The sequence below is a fragment of the Lampris incognitus genome, chromosome 3, assembly GCF_029633865.1.
Source record: "Lampris incognitus isolate fLamInc1 chromosome 3, fLamInc1.hap2, whole genome shotgun sequence".
Taxonomy (NCBI): Eukaryota; Metazoa; Chordata; class Actinopteri; order Lampriformes; family Lampridae; genus Lampris; species Lampris incognitus.
The window spans coordinates 117,641,720-117,666,885 of NC_079213.1; the positions used below are offsets into that span (position 1 = coordinate 117,641,720).

Genomic DNA, 25,166 nt, shown 5'->3' on the forward strand with positions numbered 1-25,166 from the left:
TGACTAGACCAAGCTAGTCTAGTTAATGGTCACGCCCATATATGCATATGAAACTGGTCGTTGGTTTGGGTCATTATGCCACTATATTGTTTATAAGGGTGGGATACCTGCAGTCAGGTGAGACACTGTATTGTTTATAAGGGTGGGGATACCTGCAGTCAGGTGGGACACTGTTGTTTATAAGGGTGGGGACACCTGCAGTCAGGTGGGACACTGTATTGTTTATAAGGGTGGGGTACCTGCAGTCAGGTGAGACACTATTGTTTATAAGGGTGGGATATCTACAGTCAGGTGAGACACTGTATTGTTTATAAGGGTGGGGATACCTGCATACCTGCAGTCGGGTGAGACACTGTATTGTTTATAAGGGTGGGATATCTACAGTCAGGTGAGACACTATTGTTTATAAGGGTGGGATATCTACAGTCAGGTGAGACACTGTATTGTTTATAAGGGTGGGGGTACCTGCAGTCAGGTGAGACACTGTATTGTTTATAAGGGTAGGGTACCTGCAGTCAGATGAGACACTGTATTGTTTATAAGGGTGGGGATACCTGCAGTCAGGTGAGACACTGTATTGTTTATAAGGGTGGGGACACCTGCAGTCAGGTGAGACACTGTATTGTTTATAAGGGTGGGGATACCTGCAGTCAGGTGAGACACTGTATTGTTTATAAGGGTGGGGACACCTGCAGTCAGGTGAGATACTGTATTGTTTATAAGGGTGGGGATACCTGCAGTTGGGTGGGACACTGTATTGTTTATAAGGGTGGGGGTACCTGCAGTCGGGTGGGACACTATTGTTTATAAGGGTGGGGGTACCTGCAGTCAGGTGAGACACTATTGTTTGTAAGGGTGGGGATACCTGCAGTCAGGTGAGACTGAAGAGGTCACTTAGATGATGATGAAACCTATCTGTCATGTCCAGATGTCTTTATGCATTCTCAAAAATTGAGGTAAGAAAGTCACAGACAGGTGAATCACTTCATATGGACACAACGGTGTGTCCATATGACGTGATTGACCTGTCTGTGGTCTCTTAGTGAACGTTGTTTAACAATCAGATATCGCTCTGAAGGATTATATTACAGCTCAGGTCAGAGCAGTCAGCTGATGATAGAATGTTCAGTAATGCATTGTTTTAAAAACTGCTACCCATTGCTCTATTTGACTCCTGACAGTGGCAAATAGGGCTTGTGTAAAAAAAAAAAAAGAAAAAAAAAGCAATTTTCCTTTAAGTCTGTTATTATGGGAGGACAATAAATCTGAACTCAAGAAGTGTGATCAACTGCACATTATGCTTATTTTTCTGCCCAGGCTTCCATAAAGCCATGGTAAAGACAATGACAGCAGCCTTGAAGATTCCTCACTTTGGTTACTGTGATGAGGTGGACCTCAGTCGCCTGGTGGCGCTGCGAGCAGAGCTGAAACATGTGACTGAGGCTCGTGGTGTTAAACTCAGCTACATGCCCTTTTTCATTAAGGTACCACTTACCGCCCTTGGCCTAAAGTCAGAAGTATTCTGAAAAAGTTGACTTTTGTTGATGTTATTGATTGGTAAAATATTTTGACTTGATATATGGTGATCATATTTTCAACTAGATTGTTTAACACAATCTTGGATAGTGAGAGGATGCCTGAGGAGTGAAGAAGAAGCATTTTCAAGAACACGGGTGATGTGCAGAACTGTAGCAGCTACAGAAGTATAAAGTTGAGCAGCCACAGCATGAAGATATGGGAAAGAGTAATAGAAGCTAGGTTAAGAGGAGAGGTGATGATCAGCAGCAGCAGCAGTATGGTTTCATGCCACAAAAGAGCACCACAGATGTGATGTTTTCTTTGAAAATGTTGATGGAGAAGTATAGAGAAGGTCAGAAGGAGTTACATTGTGTCTTTGTGGATTTAGAGAAAGCATACGACAGGGTACCGAGAGAGGAGGTGTGGTATTGTACGAGGAAGTCGGGAGTTGCAGAGAAGTATGTAGGAGTGGTGCAGGATATGTATGAGGCCAGTGTGACAGTGGCGAGGTGTGTGGTTGGAATGACAGGTGAGTTCAAGGTGGAGATAGGATTACATCAAGGATCTCAGGCCCTTTCTTGTTTGCAATCTTCTTTCAATGTTTTATTGTGTAAATTATTTAAACACAACATTATTGCACGTTGTTCATCTTTGGAGAGAGATCCCTCCTCTGTTGCTCTCCCTGAGGGTTCTTCCTATTTTTTTTCTCCCTGTTAAAGGATGTTTAGGGAGTTGTTCCTTATCCGATGCGAGAGTCTAAGGACAGCATGTTGTGTCGCTGAGGCACATTTGTAATTTGTGATGTTGGGCTATACAAATAACATGACGTTACATTACATTGACTTGAATGAAAGTCAGTAGGAGCAAGACAGAATACATATGTGTGAATGGGAGGGAGGACAGTGGAATGGTGAGGATGCAAGGAGTAGAGGTGACGAAGGCATTTGAGTTTAAATACTTGGGGTCAACTGTCCAAAGTAACGGGGAGTGCAGAAGAGAGGTGAAGAAGAGAGTGCAGGCAGGGTGGAGTGGGTGGAGAAGAGTGTCAGGAGTGATTTGCGACAGAAGTGTACCAGCAAGAGTTAAAGGGAAGGTTTACAAGATGGTTGTGAGACCAGCTATGTTGTATGGTTTGGAGACAGTGCTGCTGATGAAAAGACAGGAGGTGGAGCTGGAGGTGGCAGAGTTGAAGATGATAAGATTTTCATTGGGAGTGATGAAGGACAGGATTAGGAACAAGTATATTAGCGGGACAGCTCAGGTTGGATGGTTTGGAGATGAAGCAAGAGAGACAAGATTGAGGTGGTTTCGACATGTGTGGAGGAGAGATGCTGGGTATATTGGGAGAAGGATGCTGAATATGGAGCTGCCAGAGAAGAGGAAAAGAGGAAGGCCAAAGAGGAGGTTTATGGATATGGTGAGAGAGGACATGCAGGTGGCTGGTGTGACAGAGGAAGATGCAGAGGACAGGAAGAGATGGAAACAGATGATCCGCTGTGGTGACCCCTAACGGAAGCAACTGAAAGTAGTAGTAGATAGTATGGTGATCTTGTAGTAAAGATACAATAATGACATTTTTTCTGATTGGTGCAGGCTGCCTCCCTTGGCCTCATCCAATTTCCAATCCTCAACGCTTCGGTGGATGAAGGCTGCCAAAACATTACCTACAAGGTATTAATATGATGATGATGATGGTGATGACAGTAACATTTGCAGTAAATATATCTGCAAGTGGCAACATGGGGATTTTAGCCCACTGAGGGCAACAGGTACTTTTTAACTATTGGATAAACATGCCTTGAATATTTTGAAAGTGATAGATGGTCAATGGGTTATGGCCATTAGTGTGATAAAATCATGCCCAATCTGAAATTCATTGGCTCACAGCTCTGATTGTTATTTTTGGACAAAGCTGGTACAAAGTATGGGTCAATACACTAATGCTGCATGGCAGACATTTATGGTCTTTTGGTATATTTATACAGATGCTTCCACAGAATACTCTTTCAAAGTTTGGTGTCCATTGAACAAAAGATGTGGGAGTTCTGGCCTTTAAAACAGGTAATATTTTATAGTGCCCCCATGTGGCCACTTGAACCCATTTTCCTGAGGACGTGTGTAAAGTCAAGTCTGTCATGATTTACCATCCCACAGTAAATTGAACAAATGTATGCAGAAGAGAAAAAAAAGCAAAACAATAAAGTCTTAAGCCCATAAATTTACCTGCTAGTGGCAACTCTGACTGCAGAACAACGCTGACTCTGCAGAACAACTCTGACTGCAGAAGAACTCTGACTCTGCAGAAAAACAACTCTGACTGCAGAACACCTCTGACTACAGAACAACTCTGACTCTGCAGAACAACTCTGACTCTGCAGAACAATAACTCTGACTCTACAGAACAACTCTGACTGCAGAACAACAACGACTCTGCAGAACAACAACTCAATGCAGAACAACGCTGACTGCAGAACAACTCTGACTACAGAACAACAACTGACTGCAGAACAACAATGACTCTACAGAACAACTCTGACTGCAGAACAACAACTCTGCATAACAACTCTGACTCTGCAGAACAACACCGCTGACTCTACAGAACAACGGCTCCGCAGAACAACAACTCTGACTCTACATAACAACTCTGGCTGCAGGACAACTCTGACTCTGCAGAACAACTCTGACTGCAGAAAAACTCTGAATCTGCAGAACAACTCTGACTCTTCAGAAACACTCTGACTCTGAAGAACAACAACTGACTGCAGAACAACAACTCTAACTGCAGAACAACGCTGATTGCAGAACAACTCTGACTACAGAACAACAACTCTGACTGCAGAACAACAACGACTCTATAGAACAACTCTGACCGCAGAACAACAACTCTGACTCTGCAGAACAACGCTGACTCTGCAGAAAAATTTGACTCTGCAGAACAACAACAACTGACTGCAGAACAACGATGACTGACTCTGCAGAACAATCTGACTCTGCAGAACAACTCTGACTGCAGAACAACAACGACTCTACAGAAATTCAACTCTGACTGCAGAACAACTGACTTTGCAGAACAACTCTGACTCTGCAGAACAACAACTCTGACTGCAGAACAACAACTCTGACTCTACAGAACAACTCTGACTGCAGAACAACAACGACTCTGTAGAACAACAACTGACTGCAGAACAATTCTAACTCTGCAGAACAACTCTGAGTACAGAACAACTCTGACTACAGAACAACAACTCTGACTGCAGAACAACAACAACTCTACAGAACACCTGTGACTGCAGAACAAGATTTCTGACTCTGCAGAACAACTGTGACTGCAGAACAACAACTCTGCAGAACAATTCTGACTCTGCAGACCAACAACTGACTGCAGAACAACTCTGACTCTGCAGAACAACACCGCTGACTCTACAGAACAAAGACTCTGCAGAACAACAACTCTGACTCAACATAATAACTCTGACTGCAGAACAACTCTGACTCTGCAAAACAACGCTGACTCTGCAGAAAAACTCTGACTCTGCAGAACAACAAAACTGACTGCAGAACAACGATGACTGACTCTGCAGAACAACTCTGACTCTGCAGAACAACTCTGACTGCAGAACAACAACTCTGACTGTACAGAACAACTCTGACTGCAGAACAACAACTGACTGCAGAACAACAACTCTAACTGCAGAACAACAACGACTCTACAGAACAACTCTGACCGCAGAACAACAACTCTGACTCTGCAGAACAACGCTGACTGCAGAACAACTCTGACTACAGAACAACAACTCTGACAGCAGAACAACAACAACTCTACAGAACAACTCTGACTGCAGAACAACAACTCTGACTGCAGAACAACTGTGACTGCAGAGCAACAACTCTGCAGAACAATTCTGACTCTGCAGAACAACAACTGACTGCAGAACAACTCTGACTCTGCAGAACAACACTGCTGACTCTACAGAACAACGACTCTGCAGAACAACAACTCTGACTCTACAGACCAACTGTGACTGCAGAACAACTGTGACTGCAGAACAACAACTCTGCCGAACAATTCTGACTCTTGAGAACAATTCTGACTCTGCAGAACAACACCGCTGACTCTACAGAACAACGACTCTGCAGAACAACAACTCTGACTCTGCAGAACAACTCTGACTGCAGAACAACTCTGACTCTGCAGAAAGACAACTCTGACTGCAGAACACAACTGACTGCAGAACAACTCTGACTGCAGAACAACGATGACTGACTGCAGAACAACTCTGACTCTGCAGAACAACTCTGACTGCAGAACAACTCTGACTGCAAAAAAAAACTCTGACTGCAGAACAACTCTGACTTTGCAGAACAACTCTGACTCTGCAGAACAACAAGTCTGGCCAAAGAACAACTCTGACTCTGCAGAACAACAACTCTGACCACAGAACAACAACTCTGACCACAGAACAACAACTCTGACTGCAGAACAACAACTCTGACTGTACAGAACAACTCTGACTACAGAACAACAACTCTGACTGCAGAACAACAACGACTCTACAGAACAACTCTGACTGCAGAACAACCACTCTGCAGAACAATTCTGACTCTGCAGAACAACAACTGACTGCAGAACAACTCTGACTCTGCAGAACAACACTGCTGACTCTACAGAACAACTCTGACTCTGCAGAACAACACTGCTGACTCTGCAGAACAACTCTGACTCTGCAGAACAACACTGCTGACTCTACAGAACAACGACTCTGCAGAACAACAACTCTGACTCTACAGACCAACTGTGACTGCAGAACAACTGTGACTGCAGAACAACAACTCTGCAGAACAATTCTGACTCTGCAGAACAACACCGCTGACTCTACAGAACGACTTTGCAGAACAACAACTCTGACTCTACAGAACAACTCTGACTACAGAACAACTCTGACTCTGCAGAACAACTCTGACTGCAGAACAACTTGACAGTAAATATTTAAACATTACAGAACACAAGTAACCATGCCACACAAACTTATCACATTTTGAGCTAGAAAGCTATAACACAACAAAGCAACATGCCAGTCCTATTTGATTCTGCGTTGCTAGCAGAGCACAAACTAGTTTTGCTGACCACCATGTCATTGGGTGGTTTATATCGCCAGCAAGACACCACCAGCTGTCAGTCACATGATCAGGCCATGCCGATACAGTCCTGATCAGCTGACTTTCTTCATGTTTAATAAGTTAATGATTTTTTTCCCTTGGTTGGGTTTTAAAGTAGTATTTTTGATATCATGTACACATTTTTATTTTTTTCCAGGGGCTTTACCAAAAGTTATGGGAAAAAAAACATTAACGGTATTGTGGCAACTCAGCTGTGTTAAACTGCCCTGGTCCCAAACCCTGACCCTAACCCTGACCTGCTTCATATCAGAAAACATCCTGATAGAATTTTGTTGGTCATAGAATCAACATGCTGAAATCGTAATATTATTTCTATGATAAATATGTTGGCACTACTAATTTTAGAATATTTGTGATCTAATGATTTGAAGGAAACAAAATTATGAACAGATTATGAATGAAGCTGACAGGTCCAACACATATGCTGATGTTCTTAAATGATTGAATAAAAACATTCTTCGGAACTGCATAAATAGACTAATCAAAGCATTACTTTTCCTGAAAAGAAATAATTTTTTGTCTTGAAAAAAATTTGAAGCCCTACAAAATGTGATATGTTGTGGTCTGAGTTCCAAACACAACAGTGGATCCCACACGGGAATGTCAGCATTAGCAGCCATTTACATAACTTAGTGTGGATGAATCAAAATGTGATGTTCTGCTAAAGGTCCATTCCCACATGGGACCTGCTGTTGTGTTTTCATTCAGACCACAACATACCAGGTTTTGTAGGGCTTTCACAATTTTTAAAGCCTAAAAATAAGTGGGTCAGGGCATCCGGGTGGCGTGGTGGTCTATTCCGTTGCCTACCAACATGGGGACTGCTGGTTCGAATCCCCGTGTTACCTCCAGCTTGGTTGGGCATCCCTACAGACACAATTGGCTGTGTCTGTGGGTGGGAAACCGCATGTGGGTATGTGTCCTGGTCGCTGCACTAGCGTCTCATCTGGTCGGTCGGGTTTGCTTGTTCAGGGGGGAGGGGGAACTGGAGGGAATAGTGTGATCCTCCCATGTGCTACGTCCCCCTGGTGAAACTCCTCACTGTCAGGTGAAAAGAAGTGGCTGGTGACTCCACATGTATGGGAGGAGGCATGTGGTAGTCTGCAGCCCTCCTAGGTCAGCAGAGGGGGTGGAGCAGCGACCGGGACGGCTCAGAAGAGTGGGGTAATTGGCCGGATACAACTGGGGAGAAAATGGGGGGGGGAATAAAAAAAAAAGTGGGTAATATTTTTTTTTGGGGGGGGGCAACACTTTGATTAGCATATCTATGTAATTCCCATGGGTATGGGTTTTTTTTCCAATAAACTAAGTAGAGATACTTGCATATACACTCACTGGCCACTTTATTAGGTACACCTTGCTAGTACCGGGTTGGACCCCCTTTTGCCTTCAGAACTGCCTTAATCCTTCGTGGCATAGATTCAACAAGGTACTGGAAACATTCCTCAGAGAGTTTGGTCCATATTGACATGATAGCATCACGCAGTTGCTGCAGATTTGTCGGCTGCACATCCATGATGCGAATCTCCCGGTCCACCACATCCCAAAGGTGCTCTATTGGATTGAGATCTGGTGACTGTGGAGGCCATTTGAGTACAGTGAACTCATTGTCATGTTCAAGAAACCAGTCTGAGATGATTCGAGCTTTATGACATGGTGCGTTATCCTGCTGGAAGTAGCCATCAGAAGATGGGAACACTGTGGTCATAAAGGGATGGACATGGTCAGCAACAATACTCAGGTAGGCTGTGGCGTTGACACGATGCTCAATTGGTACTAAGGGGCCTAAAGTGTGTCAAAAAAATATCCCCCACACCATTACACCACCACCACTAGCCTGAACCGTTGATTCAAGGCAGGATGGATCCATGCTTTCATGTTGTTGAACGCCAAATTCTGACCCTACCATCCGAATGTTGCAGCAGAAATCGAGACTCATCAGACCAGGCAACGTTTTTCCAATCTTCTATTGTCCAATTTTGGTGAGCCTGTGCGAATTGTAGCCTCAGTTTCCTGTTCTTAGCTGACAGGAGTGGCACCCGGTGTGGTCTTCTGCTGCTGTAGCCCATCTGCCTCAAGGTTCGACGTGTTGTGCGTTCAGAGATGCTCTTCTGCATACCTCGGTTGTAATGAGTGGTTATTTGAGTTACTGTTGCCTTTCTATCAGCTCGAACCAGTCTGGCCATTCTCCTCTGACCTCTGGCATCAACAAGGCATTTTCGCCCACAGAACTGCCGCTCACTGGATATTTTCTCTTTTTTGGACCATTCTCTGAAAACCCTAGAGATGGTTGTGTGTGAAAATCCCAGTAGATCAGCAGTTTCTGAAATACTCAGACCAGCCCGTCTGGCACCAACAACCATGCCACGTTCAAAGTCACTTAAATCACCTTTCTTCCCCATTTTGATGCTCGGTTTGAACTGCAGCAGATCGTCTTGACCATGTCTACATGCCTAAATGCATTGAGTTGCTGCCATGTGATTGGCTGATTAGAAATTTGCGTTATCGAGCAGTTGGACAGGTGTGCCTAATAAAGTGGCCGGTGAGTGTATACTATACCTTTAACTTTTTACAAAATGGAAACGTGGTGGTTTGCTTATGTTGCTTCTGAACAAACCTCTAAATAGTTGAATTTAGTCAGAGTTCAGTTTCATATTGACTAAAAAACTCTTGTTTCAATGAATATTGGTTAAATTTGAGTTGAAACTGATGTGTGTCAGCTATGTTAACCGTTACGGACTTTACTAGATCAATACAACTGTTTTCCATGTCGAAGTCCTATGTCAGATTTTACATTTTTAAGCCTTACATAAAATATAATTAAAATAAAAACAAATAGGAACAGTCAGCTCTGTGATGGTCTGGTGGCCTGTCCAGGGTGTCTCCCCATCTGCCGCCCAGTGACTGCTGGGATAGGCTCCAGCATCCCTGCCACCCTGACAGCAGGATAAGCGGTTTGGATAACAATGGACATAAAACTGAAGTTTAAACATCAACTGTCAACTAAAATGTCACAGCTCAGTTAAACTAACCTGGCAGCTAGATGTTTCAACAGGCCAGGACGTCTGAATGAGGATTGGTACTATTGAGGTGGCTGGTAGGGATGGAAGGGTAGCCATGTCAACTAAAATGTTAACAGCTCAGTTAAACTAACCTGGCAGCTAGATGTTTCAACAGGCCAGGACATCTGAATGAGGGTTGGTACTGTTGAAGTGACTGGTAGGGATGGAAGGGTAGCCATGTCAACTAAAATGTTAACAGCTCAGTTAAACTAACTCTCAGCTAGATGTTTCAACAGGCCAGGATGTCTAAATGAGGGTTGGTACTATTGAGGTGGCTGGTAGGAATGGAAGGGTAGCCATGTCAACTAAAATGTCACAACTCAGTTAAACTAACTCTCAGCTAGATGTTTCAACAGGCCAGGATGTCTAGATGAGGGTTGGTACTATTGAGGTGGCTGGTAGGGATGGAAGGGTAGCCATGTCAACTAAAATGTTGACAGCTCAGGTAAACTAACCTGGCAGCTAGATGTTTCAACAGGCCAGGACATCTGAATGAGGATTGGTACTATTGAGGTGGCTGGTAGGGATGGAAGGGTAGCCATGTCAACTAAAATGTTAACAGCTCAGTTAAACTAACCTGGCAGCTAGATGTTTCAACAGGCCAGGACATCTGAATGAGGGTTGGTACTGTTGAAGTGACTGGTAGGGATGGAAGGGTAGCCATGTCAACTAAAATGTTAACAGCTCAGTTAAACTAACTCTCAGCTAGATGTTTCAACAGGCCAGGATGTCTAAATGAGGGTTGGTACTATTGAGGTGGCTGGTAGGAATGGAAGGGTAGCCATGTCAACTAAAATGTCACAACTCAGTTAAACTAACTCTCAGCTAGATGTTTCAACAGGCCAGGATGTCTAGATGAGGGTTGGTACTATTGAGGTGGCTGGTAGGGATGGAAGGGTAGCCATGTCAACTAAAATGTTGACAGCTCAGGTAAACTAACCTGGCAGCTAGATGTTTCAACAGGCCAGGACATCTAAATGAGGGTAGGTACTATTGAGGTGGCTGGTAGGGATGGAAGGGTAGCCATGTCAACTAAAATGTTAACAGCTCAGTTAAACTAACCTGGCAGCTAGATGTTTCAACAGGCCAGGACATCTGAATGAGGGTTGGTACTGTTGAAGTGACTGGTAGGGATGGAAGGGTAGCCATGTCAACTAAAATGTTAACAGCTCAGTTAAACTAACTCTCAGCTAGATGTTTCAACAGGCCAGGATGTCTAAATGAGGGTTGGTACTATTGAGGTGGCTGGTAGGAATGGAAGGGTAGCCATGTCAACTAAAATGTCACAACTCAGTTAAACTAACTCTCAGCTAGATGTTTCAACAGGCCAGGATGTCTAGATGAGGGTTGGTACTATTGAGGTGGCTGGTAGGGATGGAAGGGTAGCCATGTCAACTAAAATGTTGACAGCTCAGGTAAACTAACCTGGCAGCTAGATGTTTCAACAGGCCAGGACATCTAAATGAGGGTAGGTACTATTGAGGTGGCTGGTAGGGATGGAAGGGTAGCCGTGTCAACTAAAATGTTGACAGCTCAGTTAAACCAACCTGGCAGCTAGATGTTTCAACAGGGCAGGACGTCTGAATGAGGGTTGGTACTATTGAGGTGGCTGGTAGGAATGGAAGGGTAGCCATGTCAACTAAAATGTTGACAGCTCAGTTAAACTAACCTGGCAGCTAGATGTTTCAACAGGCCAGGATGTCTAGATGAGGGTAGGTACTATTGAGGTGGCTGGTAGGGATGGAAGGGTAGCTATGTCAACTAAAATGTTGACAGCTCAGGTAAACTAACCTGGCAGCTAGATGTTTCAACAGACCAGGACGTCTGATTGAGGGTTGGTGCTATTGAGGTGGCTGGTAGAGATGGAAGGGTAGCCATGTCAACTAAAATGTTGACAGCTCAGGTAAACTAACCTGGCAGCTAGATGTTTCAACAGACCAGGACGTCTGAATGAGGGTTGGTACTATTGAGGTGGCTGTTAGAGATGGAAGGGTAGCCGTGTCAACTAAAATGTTGACAGCTCAGGTAAACTAACCTGGCAGCTAGATGTTTCAACAGGCCAGGACATCTGAATGCGGGTTGGTACTATTGAGGTGGCTGGTAGGGATGGAAGGGTAGCAATGCTTTTAATAGAATGAAACCTGGTGCACAGGTTCAGATGTGGTGAACATCCAGACATGTGAATTTTCCCTGATGCAGTGAACACTCCTCTTCTGTGTAGGCAGCTCACAACATCGGTCTGGCCATGGATACCAGCCAGGGATTGCTCGTTCCCAATGTGAAGAATGTCCAGCTGCTCAGTGTGTTTGAAGTGGCCCAGGAGCTGAACCGCCTTCAGGCTCTGGGAGCTGCTGGCCAGCTGGGCACTGCTGACCTCACAGGAGGAACCTTCACCCTGTCCAACATCGGCTCTGTGAGTCTGACACTTCACCAGTAACTTTCTCTTGACTGCTGGCCTTTCACGTCAGATCATGGATTATTAATATGAAATCAAGACAGAGAAAAGTTTTCCAACTTCACCTTGGCTTGACTTGAATTTACGTGAATTTGGGCATGTTAACAGTTAATAGTATCACCCATGTGGAGTGTCTTTAATAACAAAGACTGTTAGAATGTAATGAACATAATGAACATGTCCATGCAACGAAGTGAACTGTGCAGTACTGCGGCACTGTCCTCTGGAACAACCCTTCTTGTAAGTCTTGTGTTCCCATTAAGCACAAAAGTTGATTATAAAAACGATTACAGCTTACTTCACTGAATGGTACGTTCCTTGAGCGTCCTCTAGTGGTATATGGTATATGTGCAAGCTAATTCAGCCAGCACCCTGTTTACATATCTGCTGATGGCATGCAAGTACTAATTGTTCTTTTCTGGTCTGATCAGATTGGAGGCACATATGCAAAGCCAGTGATTCTTCCCCCTGAAGTAGCAATTGGAGCCCTGGGAAAGATCCAGGTGTGTTCAGCAAATCTACATTCCTCAGGAGACACACCATGCACTTGCCTCCATTACATTTACCCCTGCCACATCTGCAGCACTTTGGGATATATCTATACAGTGGCTTCAGAAACTGTCACAACCAGAATCAACTTAACTGGCCAAGTGTGCGTGTGCACATGAGGAATGTGACTCTGGTTCACAGCAGCACTTGCATACATCACTCACACACACGCAAAGACACATCCAAAGAAATAAATGGAACAACAAACAGCACATTGGAGACAAGCATATATGCACAACAGGTGAATGAGTGATTGAATAATCAACAACCTATGCCCATATATAATAAATATATACAATATACCAATACCACAAGTCCACAACCCATCATGCCCATATATAATATATACATAAATATTGCCCATACAATATACCAATACCACAACCCATCATGCCCATACCCAGTGCTGTATACTCCTACTATATTACACTATTATCTTATATACCTGAAGTATACACTATATATTCACCTACCAGCCACCACACTACTTACTATGTTATATACGTACCTATGTTACAATCACAGCAACAACAGCAGTATTTTGTAACCAGTATACAGCAGTTATATGTGTATTTACAATTGTACATTTGTATTGCACAAACATGTGTGTTGCACATCTGGTTTAAAGAGGCAGGGCACATTGTGGATATGTAGGTGAGACATCTTGACCAGAGGGGGCTGTTTACAAAGTGTCATATTTACGTGATAAGTGTGTATTCCTGCACCATGCTGATAAGTGTTCATGAGAGAGATGGCTTGTGGGGGAAAACTGTTCCTGTGTCTGGTGGTTTTGGTGCACATTGCTCTGTAGCACTTGCCAGAGGGTAGGAGTTCAAACGGACTGTGTCCTGGGTGTGAGGGGTCTGTGCTAATTCGGTCCAACCGGTTTCCGGGCTCTAGAGGTGTACAATTCATTCAGGATGATTTTTTTTCTGCTGTCCTTACTGTTCGCTGCAGTCTGTTCCCATCCTGTTTTGTTGCTTCTCCGAACCAGACCGCGATGGATGTGCACAGGACAGATTCCGTGACTGCGGTGTAGAACTGGCTCAACTTCTCCTGTGGCAGACCAAATTTCCTCAACTGCCGCAGAAAGAACATCCCCTGCTGGGCCTTTTTTCTTATGGAGTCCATTTTGGTCACCCACTTCAGGTCTTTGGAAATGGTAGTTCCCAGAAATCTGAAGCGTTGACACAGGGTTGTTGGATATTGTGAGGAGGAGCAGTGCTAAGGGGTGTCTCCTAAAGTCCACTGTCATCTCCAGTCTTGAGCATGTTCAGCTCCAAGTTGTTCTGACTGCACCAGAACACCAGCTGTTCAACCTCCTGCCGATATGCAGACTCGTGGCCCTCCTGGATGAGTCCAATGACCATAGTGTTGTCTGTAAGCTTCAGTAGTTTAACAGCTGGGTCCTTAGAGGTGCAGTCAGTGGTGTAGAGGGAGAAGAGCAGTGGGGGGAGGACACATCCCATGGGCACACCAGTGCTGACTGTCCATATACCACAAGTGACTTCCCCCAGCCTCACCTGTTGTTTCCTGCTTGTCAGGAAGCTAGTGATCCACTGACAAATAATGGGGGATACTGTGAGCCAGGAGGGTTTGGGGGAGAGGATTTCTGGAATGATTGTGTTGAATGCCGAGCTGAAGTTCACAAAGAGGATCCTGGCATATATCGCTGGGCTGTCAAGGTGTTGCAGGATCTAGTGCAGTCCCATGTTGACTGCATCATCCATTGACCTGTTTGCCCGGTAGGCAAACTGCAGGGAGTCCAGCAGGTGTCCTGTGTTGTTCTTCTGGTGGATCAACACCAGTCATTTAAAGACTTCATGACCACAGATGTTAGAGCAACAAGCTCTTGTAGTCATTTAGTTCTGTGATGGAGGGTTTCTTGGGGACCAGGATTATGTTGGAGCGTTGAAGCAAGAGGGGACTTCACACAGCTCCAGGGATGTGTTGAAGATCTGCGTGAAGATCGGGGCCAGTTGGTCAGCACAGGCTTTAAGACAGGATGGGGAGACATCCTCTGGACCTGGTGCTTTCTTGGTCTGCTGTGTCTGGAAAAAGTGGCTAACATCTTCTACACGTATCTTGAGTGCAGCCTGGGTATCAGAGGGGGAGAGTAGGGGAATTGCCAGAGGTGTGATGGGGGTTGTTGTCGTTGGGCTGGAGTGAGTGAGGGGTGTGAATTTGTCCCTCCCAAACCTGCAATAGAAGACATTCTGGTTGTCACCCAGGTCTTTGTTTGCCTCAGCATGGGGGTCTTCTATTGTTTGTGATGTCTTGCAGACCCCTCTACAATAACATAGGGTCATTAGCTGAAAACCTGCTTTTCAGTATAGCTTCTTTTAGCCTCTCTGATCTCCTTTGTCAGTGAATATCTGGCCTGCCTGTACAGGGCTCTATCCCCACTACTGTAGGCATCCTGCTTGGCCTGCCAAAGTTGTCTTAGTTTGGCTGTGAACCATGGCTTGTTATTGTATGTGCAGAATGTCTCAGTAGGCACACACGTCTTCACAAAAGTTGATGTAAGATGTCACAGTGTCAGTTCATCCAGATTCCCAGTTGCAGCTTCAAATATATTCAAATCAGTGCAGTCAGCGCAGTCTTGCAGTTCCTGCTTTGCTTCACTGGTCCACTTCTTCACTCTTTTCAGAATCAGAATTAGAATTATGTTTATTGACCGTATAGGTTTGCACATAACATGGAATGTGACTGCGGTTTCGCGGCTCTCTTAGTGTACTTAACATAGAATAACAACACTACAACACAACAATATTGACGTGTATACACCACAGGCTTTGCAGATTTTAGTTTCTGCCTGGAGGTTGGAATAAGATGAACCAAGCAGTGGTCAGAGTGCCCCATAGTTGCCCGGGGGGCACAGAAATATGCATCTTTAAGAATTGTGTAGCAGTGGTCCATAGTGTTATTTTCCTTGGTGGGACAGTTAATATGCTGTCTGTATTCTGGTAGTTCGTGGTTTAATTTTGCTCTGTTAAAGTCTCCAATAATTATGAAAAGTGAGTCCGTATGTTTTTTTTTTTGTTTTTTTTTTGGAAATATATTTTATTTATTTTCAAATGTTTTATCCCACAAGAATTACAAAACATGTATAAAGTCAAATCAGCTACTCATCCCCAGATACAAAGTATTATTCATCATATGTATTAACAAATTGAAAACCCCGTTCCCATCACTACCAACCCACCCACTTAGGATCACAGGTTACAGAATGCATTCAGGTAAAGAAGGGAAAACATAAGATAATCAAATAATTGTATTAATTATTCAAACAAAAGGAAGAAAAAATGAAGGGGGAAAGGGAAAAAAACAAACAGAAAAAACAGAAAAAAAAACGGGGGGGGGGTGCTCATTACTGTAATAGGACATTTATGGCTTCTACCCTACTCTTTCAAGGGGTTCCTGTAGAGAGTCATAGAAACCCAGAAAGGGCCTCCATATCTTAGCAAAGGTTCCAGATAACCCTTTTAGTGTGTATTTAATTTTCTTTAAATTTAAGAAATCCATAACATCTTTGACCCAATGAGAAAAGGATGGAGGAGTGTGTTGTTTCCATTTTAAGAGGATCAAACGTCTCACAAGCAATGTGGTGAAAGCTATGATCACATGGGCTTTATTTGGTAAGAGAGCACGAGATTGCTGTGATGTTAAACTAAAGAGAGCACAGATTGGGTCAGGGTCAAATTGGATTTCAAACATCTCACTAAAGGCTTTGAAAATTCTTATCCAAAGGGTGGAGAGATTCGGACACAGCCAAAACATGCTCATTAAATCTGCCGGCTGGCCTCTACATCGAGGCCATAAAGGCTCAATGTTTGGATAAATCTTTGCCAATCTAGCATTAGTAAAATTTACTCTGTGTACAACTTTTAATTGTATTAAGCCATGTTTAGCAGACGTAGATGATGTGTGTATCAAATCTAAGATAGAGTCCCATTGGTCATCTCTTAAAGCTATTCCAAGATCAGAGTTCCAGGCTAGTTTTAAATTTTCCATGGAATGTGGATTGATGTTGTTAATGAACTCATAAATCTGGGATGTCAATCCTCTATGGTCTGAACTCAAGTCCAGGATATTGTCGACATGTGATTTTATGGGTTTGTTTGGTAATGAGTTATATGTCTTTTGTACAAAATTCCTGATCTGTAAATAACGAAAGAAGTGGTTCTTAGGTAAGTCATAGACTTTGGATAATTGAGGAAAAGATGCAAATATGTCTTCTATGTATAGGTTATGGATTGATCTAATCCCTTTGTTAAACCATAAAGCAAATGCAGCGTCTGTACAGGAGGGAATGGACATGTGATTTGACTTAATAGGGCAGAGGATAGAAGTTAATTGCAGCCCAAAATGCCTTCTAAACTGAGCCCATATTCTTATTTAGTGATTGACTATTATATTTGAACTCAGGTTATTGCTAAGAAGGGGCAAGGCTGCACCAACCACTGAGCCCAAATGGTGTTGGCATGATGAGAACTCTAATCGTACCCAGTCTGCCTTTCTTGCAATTGGTTTGTCTTCAAACCAGTGAATTATTTTCTGAATATTGTATGCCCAATAATAAAAAAGGAAATTAGGCAAAGCCAGGCCTCCTGAGCGCTTTGGTCTTTGGAGATGGGTTTTGCTGTTTCGGCTAGACTTATTCCCCCATATGAACGAGATGATACTTTTATCAAGGGTTTTAAAAAAGGATTTTTTAATTAGGATGGGGATGTTTTGGAAGAGATATAAAAACTTTGGTAATACTATCATTTTAATTAGGTTAATGCACCCCATTAATGATAATGGTAAAGAGGACCAGCGATTCATATCCTGTTTATACATATTAAAAAGAGCAGTGAACTTTTTTGTAAAAGTAGCTGGAAAGGAGTGAGTGACCTCAATTCCCAAGTGTTTAAAATCATCTTGGACCTTTTTAAAGGGGAAAAAGCTAGGAGGAAGTGCATCTGCTTCAGTGTTTCAAGGGAAGAGTTCACTTTTTTGCAAATTTGTCTTATACCCTGAGATTTTTCCAAATTGATTCAGGATGTCTAGAATGCAGGGGAGTGATAAAGCTGGATCAGAGACATACAGAAGCAGATCATCAGCATAGAGAGAAACTTTAAACTCTAGCCCACCTCGGTGCATGCCTTTAAAGTCCTTACAGTGTCGCAGTGCTATTGCAAGGGGCTCAATTGCTAATGCAAACAATAGGGGGGAGAGTGGGCACCCTTATCTTGTCCCCCTTCCAAGGCGAAAGTAATCAGACTGTGTTATTAGAGATTACGGTTGCAAGGGGAGAGGAATAAAACAATTTGATCCAGGCAATGTATTCGTCTTTAAAGCCAAATTTTTGGAGGGTGAAAAATAGACATTTCCACTCGACCCGGTCAAAGGCCTTCTCAGCATCAAGTGAAATCATGAATTCTGGGCATTTTGACCGGTCCGAGTGGACAACATTAAATAGTTTTCTTAGATGAGTAAGAGTGCCAGCCTTGAATAAATCCTGCTTGATCTGGTGAAACGATATTTGGAATCACACTCTCCAGGCGCTTAGCTAAGACCTTGGACAGTACCTTAAAATCTACATTTAGCAAAGAAATAGGACGAAATGATGCACATAATGATGGATCTGTATCTTTCTTTGCCAGCAGAGATATAGAGGCCTGTCTCAAAGTCATAGGAAGAATGTCTGAGGAGAGTGCCTCTATAAACATAGCTTGACGTTGTGTCTGGATTTCAAAATGAGACGTGTTGCCTCATCAGTGGATAAAATATTAAATTCAGTTTGCAGTTTCAAACGTTCCTTATATAGATCTGGGGTCGGGGATTGAGCATATCTTGAGTCAATATTCAGGATTTGTTGAGAAATCTCATTTAATTTTGAGGGTTTTTTTTTTATTATTATTGTAGAAGAATAAGCTATGATTTGCCCTCGGATGTGCACTTTAAGAGTCTCCAGTAGTGTGGCTTGTGAGATCTCTGGGGAAGTGTTTGTCTCTAGGAAATTTTGTATTTGGGCTGAAATGAAGTCCACAAATGTGTCGTCCAATAATAGAAGAAGGTTAAGTCTCCAGATTCTATTTGGGGCAGGACAATTTGGAAGAACCAAATCAAATATGATGGCGCTATGATCAGATATAATAATACTATTATATGAGAAAGTTTTAACCTTAGGCAAGTAGGAAATAGTCTATGTGGGTATAGGTATGGTGCACGTTAGAAGAAAAAGGAATAAGCTCTGGTGTGGGGAAACTTAAACCTCCAAATATCTGAAAAACCACATTGATTCATGAAGTCACTCACAGCTCCACCTGACCTAGAGAGATTCTGGGGAGTGTTTGATGACCTATCTAAAGTTACATCTAGTACAAGATTGAAATCACCTCCCACTATGAGAAATCCACTATCGAGCTTAGGTGTTGTCAAAAATAATTTCTCAAAACAATTACTGTCATCGCAGTTAGGGGCATATAAGTTCACTAAAATAACAGGACTGGCAAAGAGTTGCCCAACAACAATAATATATCGTTCGTTTGGATCACTAATTACCTGTTTGGAATGAAAAGAAATATTTTTGTTTATTAATATGGCTGCCCCTCTGGCTTTTGCATTAAATTTGGAGTGGTATACTTGACAAAACCAATTTCGATGAAGACCAGAAATACTGGCCTTACAAAGATGAGTATCTTGTAAAAATGCTACATCTACCGTCAACTGCTGCAAATGAGACATAACTTTTTGTCTTTTCACTGGGTTATTGACCCCTTTCACATTCCAGGATATGAATTTAGTAGGGTTATCAGTTGCCTTATTGGATTGACCTACCATGACAGTCTAAGAAAAGAAATAAAAAAGGGAGAAGCAAACCACATTTGGTAGCCCAAAGGTGATGTCCTGTTTGACAGAGCACGTGAATGGGGAAAAGAAGGTAATAAGAAAGCAAAGAGAAGGGGGGAGAAACAAAAAAAAGAAGAAAAAAAAGGGGGGGAATACTCAAATCCCATGTACCTGTAAACCTGTCGACCCTTTCCCTTTTACTGCTATTCACTTTGTGCTTAAATCCTGCACTTCAAGCTGTCTTTATGGAAAATTGAGAAGAACAAAGAAAAATTAATTAAAACTTGGTATCCCGCTACTTTTGTATCTAAGCCATGATATAGTGAAAACGAATTTCCAACCACTGTCTCTATCAACACTTCTGTATCTCAACAAGAAAGAAAGAAAAAGAAAAAATTTAAATAAAATGAAAATTAGACATTTAAACCTATAATCGGGAACTGTTGGTTCTGTCGAAGTCAAAGTAAGAGCCCTAAAACATTCAGTTAGACCGCTAGTTTTCTATTAAAAAAAGAAAGAAAAAAAAAAGGTTCTGAGCAATAAAGTTGTGGACATTGGCAAAGAAGGCACTCTACAAAGTGTTTGACGCAACCTCCGAATACGTGCAACAAACAACAGAGGGCAGCAACACATCACTGCAGCCTTCGGTCTGCCCAATCCAAAAAAGAAGACCTAACGTTACGTCCGTTTCTTTTCTACCTGGTCAGTTTCACGTCATGACATAGCGAGGTGTTAGAAAAATACAAAAAAATAAATTGAAAAAAAACTTGTGCTCCATGGCTATGCACAACAGTCAAGGCACACACTTAACATGACTTTACTAGTCAGACCGAGTTCATCAACTGAGCATTGAACCAAATAAAAGGCTATTGTGTATTCGGCTAGTACTGATAGCATGTGGTTAACCATTAGAGCTAATGACTTAGCATTAGAGGCGTAGAGTTAGCAATCACTGAACAACTGAACAGCGTTATGCAAACACACACCCCATGATAAACTGCTCACAACGCACACATAGACTAACAGCATATGGGAGATATCCTTCAGTTTTCAAGTGCTGGTCAACTTAGCTAGCCAGCAATTTTATTCACTCACCGGACAGTCCAACCAACCCAATCTTGGAAAATGTGACAACCAAGGAATATTTTCCCTGGTTATGGTTATTGAGGGGTATTATGTTGTCGATCGTCGGCTCACCAGAAAGGCAGCTGCTTCAGCCGCAGTGTTGAACTCATGCCTGGTACCATCTGCTATCACACGGAGCTTAGCAGGAAGAAGGAGGCTAAAGTGGAGCCCCGCTTTTCTCAGTTCGGTCTTGACAGGAGTGAAGACGGCTCTCTTTCTGGCTATGTCAGCACTATAATCTGGATAGATGTGGATCTCCGCGCACCTGTAAAACAGAGGGCCTTTCTCACGTGCAAGCTGCATTATTTTGGGCTTCATCTGGAAGTGGTGTATACAGGCTATGAAGGGACGAGGTGCGCCGTCCTGTCTCCTCTGGATGGCTACCCTATGCACCCTGTCTATGGTTATAGGGCGGGAGAAAGCATCGGCACCAAATATTTCTCTGAGACAGGATTCAATGAAACAAGTGGGTTGGGTGCCTTCAGCTCTCTCTGGTATGCCCGTGATATGAATACTGCACCTCCTGGACCTGTTCTCGAGGTCGTCAATCTTCAGTTTCAGTTTTTCATTCTCCCTCACAAGATGACCAGTTGTAGATTCTAGTGCAGTTATTCTCCTCTGGGGTCATTCATTGACTTTTCAATGGTCTGAATTGTCTGTCCATCTCTGGCCATAGTAGCATGGATGGATGAAATTTGTGCTGCCATGTTTGTGATAATTCGCTCCTCCGTGCCCGAGAGTAGTTTCTGTATATCAGCCAAAGTTACCGCTGTGTTGTGGCCATCGTCATACCTGGGTTTGTTGTTAGTTAGCTCAGAAGCTAACCCGGCATGTTGATTACCATTCCCCTCACGTTCTGCTTTTTTGTCTTTGTCTGTTGTTGTTTTGCCCATGTTGAACTTGATATAAAGGACGTCAAGTCAAAAGCCAGTCTTAGAAGCAGGTTCTCCAATGTTTACATGGGGTAAATAATACAGCAGATATCAAATAAATGTCGAATGGTGACAGAGCTTTTCCGACTTGCTGCCTACTCCGCCATTCGCCAAACCAGACGTCTCCGTATGTTTTTGTTCCAAGCCGGTAATCCCGTCGGCCAGGGTTGCAGTGTACCATTCACGCTTGCCTTGGGTGGGATGTAAACACCGACCATGATGAAGAAAAGAAAGCCACTTTACTTTGTCATTGTACAGTTACAGCGAAATTTGTTCTCGGCATGTAACCATCCTATTATCAAGGCTCAGCGTTTTCGGTTTTTACCGATTTTCACCGAAAAATACCCAGATTTTTTAAAAGGAGCAGATCGGTTTAAACTGATTTTCACCCGGATTTTATGTTTCCACGGATCCAAAAGTTGTTCCTGTTCATGTGAGGTTGTGTAACAGTGTCCTCTTGTGGCGAAATTCGGCATGCTGAATGGCTTTGAAAATAAAAACCGAAAACGCTGAGCCTTGCCTATTATATAGGAGCAGCGGGCAGCTGCGGCTCCTGGGGGCCAACTCCAGTTCTCCTTTCCATTGCCTTGCTCAGGGGCACAGGCAGGAGTATTAACCCTAACATGCATGTCTTTACAGAAAGGACCTGGGACGGCCTGGGGTTCGAACCCAGGACCTTCTTGCTGTGAGGCAACAGTACTAATCACTGGACCACCATGCCGAAAACTCCCGCGGTGAATAAAGTGGTTTGCAGTTTATGAACAATGACTCCAAGTTCGGGCTGCAGTATTTACTTAACACAGGACAGCAGAACGTGCAAAGTTCTTGTTCATTCTGTTCAGGAGAAGAAGCTTGTCCATTTTGTTCAGCATGGAGCGGCGATTTGCCAGGTGAATCGCTGGGAGTGCAGATTGAAATCCCAGCTGTTGGAGCCTCACCAGTGAACTTGCCTGCTTACCCCATCTGCATCGCGTAAATGAATAAAATTGCCATTTTTGCTCATCAATCTATACTCAATAACCCATAATGACAAAGTGAATACATGTTTTTAGAAATTTTGCAAATTTATTAAAAATCAAAAACTGAAATCTCTCATTTACATGTGTTTTCAGAGCCTTTGCCTTGGCACTCCAAATTGTGGTCAGGTGCTTTAGGTATATTTGATTTATTTTATGTAGAGTGTTGTGAATACTTTTAAACACTGTAAAGTTGGAACAAGCCCTGTCCCTGATAACATTGGTAGCTGTCTGCTGTCCCACTGTGCTGTTCAAATAGGCCCTATTTTCAATTGTATTTTTAATGTCACTCTGTCATCAAAAGCCCCCCCCCCAATCTATGGAAACAGTCTACAGTAGTTTCCATTGCAAAAAAGAGCCATCCTAAGACCTTGAATGATGAAAGGCCTGTAGCTTTAACCTCTCTTGTTATGAAGTCATTTGAAAAACTGATTAAAAAGGAACTTCTGGACAGGACAGAGCATCTTAGCCCATACAGTTTGCATATTGAACCAACAGTGGGGTTCAGGATGCAACCATAACTCTGCTTAACTTCATTCACAGTCACTTAGAGGGTAGTAAGAACCATGCCAGACTATTGTTCGAAGACTTCTCGTCAGCCATCAATACCGCACAGCCTCACCTGCTAGCGCAGAAATTTGTGGAACGTTTTGGTTTGGACACAAACATTGTTTGATGGATCTTGGACTTCCTCACTAACAGATCTCAGAGAGTGAGAGTGAACTGACAATTTTCTGGCTTGACTTCCACATCAACCGGCTCCCCTCAGGGCTGTGTCCTCTCTCCTCTCCTATAGACTAATCCGCTGACCAATTTGTGTGTTCCACCATCTAGCGACACCGCCATTACTGCAGTGGCAAGTAGCAGTGTTTGCTACTGCCTGCTAAGCGACAACAGTGATAGCAGCATGGGTAGTTGGATTGACAACGTTAAGACAGTGGCCCCCAGTTACTGATGAAGGTACCTTATGGATGGCGATCTTAACGTTATTCAAATTGTACATATTAGTTAGACATCGGTTATGTCAATAGCCAGATAGAGAGAGAAAAATGACCACTTCACCATCCGCCACATTTCAAGTGATGAAGAAACTAACATTTGTGTAGCTAGCTAATATGCTAATGTGACTGTACTAGATAGCTAGTAAATATTCAAGGGTTGCATTTAATCACATACTAGTTATATTAGTAAAACGTTTTAAAAATACGAATGTGTTTTTTGTAGGTATTCAAGATTATTTCATTAATCACCTGGCTTGTGATGAGCAACAAAATGCCAGCTACAGGTCTCTAATAGAGTGTCAAAATTACCTTAGCTCCGGATGGGTTGGCCAAATATTGCATACTTTGCCAGATAATGAACACATCATTCTAAAAGGACCTGACCGATACCCACAGTCCATTAACAACCATCATAATGTTGAATTAACTCTGCAGAGAAAGGATGGCAAAGTTGTAGGTGTGAACTGTGACTGTGTGGCCAACAGAGGGAAGTGCTGCAGTCATACAGCAGGACTACTTTATAAAGTCAAAGATGCTGTGACCCAAGGCTTCACAGGCACAGCCTGCACTGACAAAGTGTGTGCCTGGAACCAATCCACCTGGAAAAATGTGGTGCCAGACACAGCTGAGAACATTCAAGGGCCAGATCATGGACATAGGAAAACTATGAAAGTTACATGATACCTGGAACCATTTTACATCATGTGTTGACTGCACAGCCACAGAAGAATGCAAATATTAATGAACTACCCAAAGATCATGCACAATGTGCAGAACACAAATGTAAACTCTGCAATGTAGTTTTATGAAAGGTATGTCAAATGTGGGAAAGATGAAAGAAAAAATAGAAACAAAAACAAAGGGCCAGAATTGTCAATTTTGGCTAGACTAGAGAAAAATTAGAATAACCAGTAGCGAGTCATCTGAAGTGCCAAAAAAAAAGCAGACCCAAGCAACTGGGTGGAAAGAAAACTGAACTGCAAGTTTTTTGAAAACACAGCCACTCGGTATGGTCAAACATCCGAGCCTTTGGCAAGAAAATGTTTTGAGGACACCACAGGGCACCTTTCTATGGTATTCTTAATCCACTTCTGTTGAATATCTTGGTCCTCTGCATGGCCAAGGAATCTATGTAAACTGTATGGTCTCAGACAGAGGCAATCTTCATGAAGTAAAGGCTTGTGTATTTCGCATTCAGCCTTTTTCCAAACTTAAAGTTTGCCAATACTGTTGGAGCAGCCGAGAACTGCACAGCTTCTTCCCGACTTCCAAGACATTGTTGTCAAATGTAACGTTGAATAATGTTAAAACGATAAAAGTAGAAAATTGTACACTTCTTATCACAGCTTGCATTCAAATGTGCACATATTGTAGGGAAGCACCACCACAGTAATGGCGACTTGTTAACTTCCAGTACTTCTCCGGATTAGTCTATACATCCTGTACACTAATGACTGCTGCAGTTGGTTCAAAAATCATCACATTGTGAAATT

The 25,166-nt window shown here is 43.0% G+C and overlaps 1 protein-coding gene across 3 annotated transcripts in view; it reads left to right on the plus strand.

Annotated features, from left to right (window-relative positions):
• Positions 1 to 25,166, plus strand: part of dbt (dihydrolipoamide branched chain transacylase E2) — a 78,739-nt gene that overhangs the window by 48,432 nt on the left and 5,141 nt on the right. For 2 of the 3 annotated variants that reach the window (XM_056277529.1, XM_056277531.1), the window contains 4 exons: positions 1,318 to 1,484; positions 3,112 to 3,189; positions 11,980 to 12,171; positions 12,645 to 12,716. In XM_056277529.1, coding sequence (XP_056133504.1) covers positions 1,318 to 1,484; positions 3,112 to 3,189; positions 11,980 to 12,171; positions 12,645 to 12,716 — 509 coding nt within the window. Of the gene's footprint in view, positions 1 to 1,317; positions 1,485 to 3,111; positions 3,190 to 11,979; positions 12,172 to 12,644; positions 12,717 to 22,295; positions 22,686 to 25,166 lie in introns of those variants that run through there. The other variant, XM_056277530.1, reaches the window with a different exon arrangement.